General features: G+C 43.6%; 1 protein-coding gene across 1 annotated transcript in view; it reads right to left on the bottom strand.

The window, feature by feature from the left end:
• Nucleotides 1–437: 437 nt before the first annotated feature.
• Nucleotides 438–8872, bottom strand: part of LOC135054863 (uncharacterized) — a 79395-nt gene continuing 70960 nt past the window's right edge. The window contains exons 7-9 of the mRNA XM_063958266.1: nucleotides 2477–2850; nucleotides 2061–2269; nucleotides 438–1984 (exon numbers count right to left, since the gene is read on the bottom strand). Of these exons, the coding sequence (XP_063814336.1) occupies nucleotides 768–1984; nucleotides 2061–2269; nucleotides 2477–2850 (1800 nt within the window). The 3' untranslated portion in view covers nucleotides 438–767. The remainder of the gene's footprint in view (nucleotides 1985–2060; nucleotides 2270–2476; nucleotides 2851–8872) is intronic.

Raw genomic sequence — 8872 nt, 5'->3', positions numbered from 1 at the left:
GGCTCCGGGACCGGACTCCATGGCTGGGCCTGTGTTCGATCCCTCTGGAGCTAATGGTGTCCAGTAGCCTAAGAAGCCAATCCATCCTGCACGCAGGTGAGTTCACTTCTTCTCCCCTAAGTCCCTCGTTGCAGTGAGCCTGTTGCCAGCAGGACTCACTGTAAAATAAAAAACCTAAAAACTTTTTCTAAGCAGCTCTTTAGGAGAGCCACCTAGATTGCACCCTGCTCGGACGGGCACAAAAACCTAACTGAGGCTTGGAGGAGGGTCATAGGGGGAGGAGCCAGTGCACACCACCTGATCCTAAAGCTTTATTTTTGTGCCCTGTCTCCTGCGGAGCCGCTAATCCCCATGGTCCTGACGGAGTCCCCAGCATCCACTAGGACGTCAGAGAAATACATATTTACATAACTGCCATGTAACAAGCCGTGTTTTAAATGACAGTTGTGAGCTGATTGGCTGGTACTTAACACTGTGCAATGTATCACTCTCCAAGGCTTGATAAATCTGGGTCTTTATTTTACCAAATGCAAAATCAAAAGCAGGAAAGGTTTGTTACTTAATTATATGTCTCAGAATGTGTCTGAGATGGCAGAAATGATAACCTATACTCCCAAGTCCATTACAAAAACATAAGATTAATATATAAATCATTGATAATTAAACTGTCAAAACTCTGCTAGGAAAGCAAACGTTCCCCCCCCCCCACAAACTGTATAATGTGTTCAGCAATACGGACAGTCTGTGGCAAGAGATCACAGAAGTCCTTACTTTTTTTTAGCCCGCTTCCCAGCAGGCTGAACTGGTTTTGATCCAGACTGCCGGCCGGATCGACGAGAGCCTTGGGGAATGTCGGTGGCGGTCTCTCCAACTGGTGGTGGTGTTGGAGGTCCAGGTGATGCAAACCTGGACAGAATCTCCCTTAGTCCTTGATGAAGAGCAGATACTTCCTGCATGTCTTTCTCTCTCATGGTGACTTCTCGCTCTCTTATGGCGAGTTCTTGCCGTTTCAGCAGATTGGCCTCCTCCTGGAGCTGAGTGAGCATCTGCAGTGAGTTTGAAATTTTTTCCAATAATGAGATATTTTGTATGGTTCCTCCTCTAATCTCTTGAAGTATTGATTCAGAGCTTAGCAACTGTGTCACTGCAGGCTGCTGGTGCAGTGATGTCACTGCAGGCTGTTGGTGCAGTGTTGTCACTGCAGGCTGCTGGTGCAGTGATGTCACTGCAGGCTGCTGGTGCAGTGATGTCACTGCAGGCTGCTGGGGCAGTGATGTCACTGCAGGCTGCTGGGGAAGTGTTGTCACTGCAGGCTGTTGGTGTATTGTTGTCACTGCAGGCTGTTGGTGCAGTGTTGTCACTGTAGGCTGCTGGGGCAGTGCTGTCTCTGCAGGCTGCTGGGGAAGTGCTGTCACTGCAGGCTGATGGTGCAGTGATGTCACTACAGGCTGCTGGTGCAGTGATGTCACTGCAGGCTGCTGGTGCAGTGATGTCACTGTAGGCTGCTGGTGCAGTGATGTCACTGAAGGCTGCTGGTGCAGTGATGTCACTACAGGCTGTTGGTGCAGTGTTGTCACTGCAAGCTGCTGGTGCAGTGTTGTCACTGCAGGCTGTTGGGGCAATGTTGTCACTGCAGGCTGTTCGGGCAAAGTTGTCATTGCAGACTGTTGGGGCAAAGTTGTCACTGCAGGCTGTTGGTGCAGTGTTGTCACTGCAGGCTGTTGGTACAGTGTTGTCACTGCAGGCTGTTGGTGCAATGTTGTCACTACAGTATGTTGGAGCGGCGTTGTCACTGCAGGCTGCTGGTGCAGTGTTGTCAATGCAGGCTGCTGGCGCAGTGTTGCCACTGCAAGCTGTTTGTGCAGTGATGTCACTGCAGGCTGCTGGTGCAGTCTTGTTACTGCAGGCTGTTGGTGCTGTTGAGGTGGGGTTGCAGGTGCCACATTCTCCTCAGAAACCAACTCCGGAGCTTTAACCACAACATCTGTAATGTAGAGTATATAATTATTTATGATGTCAATAATGCTCACTTATAAAGGAATAATTTAAGAATAGATTACCAGAGGTGGCATGCGGGATTTTTTTGGGGGGCCTGGCACTATCTACACTGGCAAAGCCTATAAACTCTTGCTCCTCAATACAGCCCATTGCTTGCACTTCCAAAGTGGTGTATTCTAAGGACTGAGGTAAATGGCCGCCACCAGTCCGTCTTCCATGTAGCCGACGTTCTCGCATTTTCAGCTTCAGTCTGCATCTGAAGTCTGCCCATCTGTAAGGATGATATGTTACTATGGTCAAATACAGCAGACAGATAAACATGCAATAAGTGTAATGTATTTAAAAAAGAAAAACACTAATAACATTAAAAAAATTTGCATATAAAATTAACAACAACAGCACTATTTTTGGTTTTAAAAAATTAGCAAAAATAATAAAAACGTTTTTTCTGTTTACTAGAGTGGTAAATGTGACTCACCGTCTGCGCACTTCACCGACTGTGCGGACAATGGGGGCCTCTTTGTTTACTGCGTCCGTGATCTCCTGCCACAGGCGCGCTTTGGTTGGTGCACCCATATTCTTTGGGCCATGATGAATTTTCTCCATTGCCAAGTGAACAAGAATGTCTAGTTCTTTCCGGCTAAAGCATGGCTGTCTCCTTTTTTTATGTGCTGGTAGAGGATTAGACTCCTGAGTAGCATGGTTTGTCCCTGACATCTTAGGCACATTCCTTTGCTGGGCTTGTACTTGTGGTTCATTTCCTGCTTCCCTGGCACGTCTTGCATCTGCCCGAGTCCGTTGTGGTACCCTTGTTAAATGTTGTGCTATGGGATTCATGATGTCAGCCAAACCCTGCAAATGAAAAAGAAGGAAAAGTGCATCAAGAAAACATGGCGTGCTTAAAATCTGCTTTAGCATGCCTGCCCCAGACACACACATACACAAACTTCAGCAAAAAAAACAACCCAGACTCTCGGGGGTGAATTTAACAGGGTGCCCGTATTTTTAAAGCGGCAATCATTTATAAGGCAAAACCAACCTGGTTTTTGCCTTGTAACTGATTGCCGCTTTAAAAATACGTGCATTCTCGCACAAACTTCGGCATCTCCGGCTTCTCACACCCTATTACATTGACCCATCAATCTGGATACAAGAACAAAAGAACAAACCATCCACTGCAACTATTGTAAGGTAATTACCCCTGTTTATACCCACTATGATGTGCAAATGCAAAAATTAGCATGTGTATACATGCTACAGCAACAATTTGCATGCACACCAATCCCTGTAAAAGTAAATTGAGCACAGCCAAAATATAGATTCACTACTTTCTGGATGGTTTGTCTTTTCCCTTATTTGCAGCATGCAAGAAATTAATAGCATGCCATGTTTGGCTGTGGCACTGCACCATGTTTTCTTGATGCACTTCCATTTTATTTTATTTTATGTGCAGTGGATGGCTGCTTCTTTTGATAGTGGGTGGCTGGTTCTTTTGTTTTAGCTTCAGGATAAAGAGTGTTTTTTTGCTGAAGGTAAGTGTGTGTGTGTTTGGGGGCAGGAATTTGGAAGGACATTACTAGCACATCATGTTTTCTTGATGCACTCCCATTCTTTGTAAATTGTAGTGGTTGGCTGGTTCTTATGTTCTTTTGTATACCGATTGAGAGTCTTTGTATTCTTATTGAAGCTAAGCGCGCTAAGCACGTTTGCCTCTTCCTTTCACTGCACCATGCTGTGGTGTTTTGTGATGTAAAACATTTTTTATTGTTTTCTTTTTTAATAAACAAATGTCTAGAAATAAAAAAAAAAATTAACCATATTTCTTTTTGTCCAAAATGTTTTCCCGGGCAGCCAGCTTGAACAATATGGCTGTTTCTTCTTCGTTAATGTAAATGCAGATTAACAATTTAGATGTAATATCTATTTCACAAAACACTTATACTAATATTTTTTAAATACCACTTTGCATGGAGATGATTTTAATTGGCGGAACACCATAATCCCTCCCTTTCTCCTCATCTTCCACAACAAGAACAAAAAAGCAAATGGAGGCAGTTATGGGTGCGAATCTTCCGTACCCGCGTTTCCCTATGTGGAATACCTGATGACGAGGTGCTGCATCGCTTTTGGCTACAACCTCGGGTCATACTGAACACTCTTGATCTTGAAAGCCTACAGCAATCCCACCACTCACACAGTTATTGTCTATGTTACACATTTGTGCTTCAGGATCCTTCCAAAAGACAGTAGGAGTGGCAGCTGGGATATGCCAGTCATCATTCAGAAGGATCCTGAAGTGTGTTGCAGCAGTATTCCTGGCACGCCTCAGCCAGTTTATACGAATGCATTTGGATGAGGAGTCCCTACCTGTGGGGAAGGAGCAATGTTCCGCTATTGCTGACTTCCTACACATTATAGGGGGATGTGGGTGGCACTCATATTCCCATAGTTCCACCTTATGAGTGTGAGCAAATATTTTGAAATGGCAAATATTCCCACTCCATTAATGTGGTCCAGATTCTGTCCCTGAATCTAAGTTTTCCCGGAAGTGCGGCAATCAGGAATCTGGCAAAAATGATTCGTGAGGCAAGATGTTGATTCGTGGTTAATGAGTAAATATTTCAGACCTTTCCTATATTAAATTTTTAACTGAAAACAAATATATCATGACTAATGTTCTTATACCCCTTTCACACCGCAAATGCTGGATCCCACCCAGGAATTGGAAACGGGTCCTTCCCGGGTGGGATCCGGCATTGGACGCTCCTGCAGGCTTCCCTCACCCGTAAATATGCGGAGGCGGCGCTGGGAGATGAGCTCATCTACACGCCGCCTCTTTCTATCTAGTGAACGTGTCCCGGGTCGCATCGACCTGGGAACCCCTTTACACTGCCACTGACCCGGTATTCAACCCAGGAATAACACTGCTTTATTACCGGGTTGAATTACCGGGTCAGGCGACCCGGGAATTCCACCATGGCGCATTTACACCGCACGCTGACCCGGCAATATGCCGGGTCGATACAGGGTTATTTGTGTGGTATGAAAGGGGTATAACTGAACTATTTCAGGAGATAGCGCCTTCCCATGTATGTCATGGCTCCTGACTCCATTTACTGCACCAACACCTATGGTGGGATGTAATGGAGCCCGAGATCCCGGCCATCTGGGACATTTTTTTTAAAGGGGCAATTACATACAAAGCCAAAACCATGGCTTGCAAGTGACTGCCCATTAAAAAAAACACCAAGATCGGCTGGCATCTTGCACCTCTGGCGATCTCGGACACCATTACATCCTGTCGCTAGAGTATAATACAACGCCGCACATACTGCCACCAGACAAGTCATTGAACGGTGTTTTGGCCTTTAAAAAAATAATTGTGTTCCTGATGTTTGGACCGGTCTGGTGGCACACTCATGTACTGTATATATATATATATATATATATTTATATATATATATATTTATATATTTATAGAGAGAGAGAGAGAGAGTTAATAAGTTGTATGTATTTATATATTAATAATCTGATATAGGAATGCGTAATTGTGTCATTGTTTGGGGTGAACATGGTTTGCCTGACCCTGCAAGGGCTAACAGCAGCACCGTAGGGACCTAGGGGGATCAGCAGTCTGGCGACCATTGCTGGGTACACCCCTTTTATACTGTCCCTCAGCACAGCCGCGCGACCCCCTTCTTGTGAATAACTGTTTTCTCTGGGCTGGCATGCGAGTGCCCAGGCACAAGGGACTCAATTGGGATTCAATTGTAGCATAAGGAACAGTGAAAAAGGAACTGATTTGCAACATAAGCTACAGTCCAGAGGGAATTCATCTGCAACATAAGAAACAGAGCACTGAATGAAGGAGTAAACTTGCCATTGTAATCTACAGCTAATATAGATATTAACCCGCTGTTACTGTTAGAAATATAGCAAGAATTTGAGACTACCTTCTTTACTTATCTAGGACTATGGACAACTAAGCCATATTTATAAAAGCAATAGGAGGTCATATAATTAATAGAGGAGGAAGAGACTAACTGTGCTTTAACGGACAAACCAAAGTTTGGGACTAAACACATTGTTAAGAGAGGTATCTTTTAAATTTGAATACTACATCGTTTTAGAGTGGAGCTACAATATACTACTTGTATAGCATTTAAACCAGAAAAACAGACTATTCCTCTGTTAACATTTACTCTATATATTTTTTTTATTGTTTACTAAAGGCCCTTAAAAACTGTGCAGTAACGAAATAAGACAAATCCCAGGTCTATGGTCTAAAAGTTCATAGCTAATGGTATAACATTTTTGTAGTACATGCAATTTAGATGTAATACTTAAATGTATATATTGTGGTGATATGGTTTGTTATGACTGTTGTTATTCAATGTTATGTATATCAATCTTTGCTTTACTATACAGTTAAATGTATATTTCCCTATAAAGACTAGTATTACTACCTATCGGGTGAAGTGTTTTTTTAGAGGAAAATTAATTAAAGGCGCTGTGGGAAAGAAAAACGTCAGGCCTCAGATAAAGGTGTAGTCCAGCAGATAGTATAATCAGAGTGACAAACGTTAGTTAAGACCAGGTAGTAAAGTCCAGGCTCAAAAATTTCAATATTTGGGCATTTAAATTGTAGGCTTACCCAAGCAAGCCTAGGACAACATATAGCTTGGGTGGAGGCACATCCTTATATAGTTGCAGATAACCCTAGTTGAGGACAAAAAGGGTTACATTAACAAATCTTTTATGTAAAAGTGAAGTCTATAGTGACTTAAAGGAATACTGTACTCATTATATTGGGAAGTCTCACGCCTAGCACCCTCAGAATTTGTGCGTGTGTGTGTGTGTGTGTGTGTGTATGTATATATATATATATATATATATATATATATATATATATATTTATATTTAAAAAATTGTGCACCATTTTAAACACCTCTCAAAACTTTTTATGTGACCTATACCATGTGAACAAAAGGTGTTTTTTTTTTAAATTAAGATGCACAAACACGTACATGTTCTTGCCATGTTTATTGGATAGCCATTATCGAACAGAGCTCTTTATTCTACCTTCATTGTAATGACTGTTGTGCTGAAGCATGATATAGAATGATTTGTAAACATTTGGCCATCTAATGCTGGGTACACACTAGTAGGGGTGTAGTATGTGATGCTAAGCGGTTGGGCTCCTGGCGGGCCAGCATACCGGTGCCGGAATCCCGACCGCCGGCATACCGACAGCTGGGCGAGCGCAAATGAGCCCCTCGCGGGCACGGTGGCGCACTATGCTATTTATTCTCCCTCCAGGGGGGTCGTAGACCCCCAAGAGGGAGAAAAGCTGTCGATATGCCGACGGTCGGGATTACGGCGCCGGTATACTGGTCGTCGGGAGCCCGGCCGCCGGCAAACTGAAGACCACCCCACTAGTAGATATATCTACAGACGGACCGGGCAGTGTGTTGAGCATACATATGCTTTTCTTTTGTTTGTATTGTGTTAAAAGTCTTAATAAACATTTCTTTGAATATGAGTTTATATTTATTTTAGATGAAAATTTTAGACAAGGTTGGGGAACCTTTGGCCTCCAGCTGTTGTTGAACTACACATACCAGCATGCCTTGCTACAGTTATGCTATTTGGCCATGCTAAAACTGTTGCAGGACATGCTGGGATGTGTAGTTCAACCACAGCTGGAGGGCTGCAGGTTCCCCATCCCTGTTTTAGAGAATAAGCAATGTCCTTATATGTCCTATGTTGACTATTAAACTTGCCATATACAACTGAAATTTTTAAATGCAAATATTAAAGTGACAAAGTTTTTTTTATATTTAAAGATATTTTTTAAATGCAGTAGGTTTTTCACATCCAAACAAATTAACAAGGAAGCTTTTTTAATGCTAAAACTACAAATAAGAATATCTCCTCATACACAATGGGGGTAATTCTGAGTTGATCGCAGCAAGAACTTTGTTAGCAGTTGGGCAAAACCATGTGCACTGCAGGGGTGGCAGATATAACATGTGCAGAGAGAGTTAGATTTGGGTGGGTTAATAGGATTTTAATACCTACCGGTAAATCCTTTTCTCTTAGTCCGTAGAGGATGCTGGGGATGCTTCAAGAACCACTGGGATCCGCAGGAGACGGGATACGCAGGAGACATGGGCACACTATAAGACTTTGGATGGGTGTGAACTGGCTCCTCCCTCTATGCCCCTCCTCCAGACTCCAGTTATAGGAACTGTGCCCAGGGAGACGGACATTTCGAGGAAAAGGATTTATGTAATTATTTTAAACTAAGGTGAGATACATACCAGCTCACACCACTAACATGCCGTACAATATGGCATTCAACAACAACGCATGCAACGGCATGACCAACAACAGTCACAGATTGACTGAACTCAACGCAACATGAGCGTAACTATAACCAAACTGCAGATACAGTCCGCACTGGGACGGGCGCCCAGCATCCTCTACGGACTAAGAGAAAAGGATTTACCGGTAGGTATTAAAATCCTATTTTCTCATACGTCCTAGAGGATGCTGGGGATGCTTCAAGAACCATGGGGTTTATACCAAAGCTCTAGAACGGGCGGGAGAGTGCGTATGACTCTGCAGCACCGATTGACCAAACAAGAGGTCTTCCTCAGCCAGGGTATCAAACTTGTAAAACTTCGCAAAGGTGTTTGAACCCGACCAAGTAGCAGCTCGGCAAAGTTGTAACGCCGAGACTCCCGGGGCAGCCGCCCAGGATGAGCCCACCTTTCTGGTAGAATGGGATTTCACCGATTTCGGTAACGGCAATCCTGCCGTAGAATGAGCCTGCTGAATTGTATTACAGATCCAGCGTGCAATAATCTGC

The sequence above is a fragment of the Pseudophryne corroboree genome, chromosome 3 (genome assembly GCF_028390025.1).
Source record: "Pseudophryne corroboree isolate aPseCor3 chromosome 3, aPseCor3.hap2, whole genome shotgun sequence".
NCBI lineage: Eukaryota > Metazoa > Chordata > Amphibia > Anura > Myobatrachidae > Pseudophryne > Pseudophryne corroboree.
Note: the sequence above shows the minus strand (reverse complement) of the source record. Positions and strands in the feature narration are given on the sequence as shown.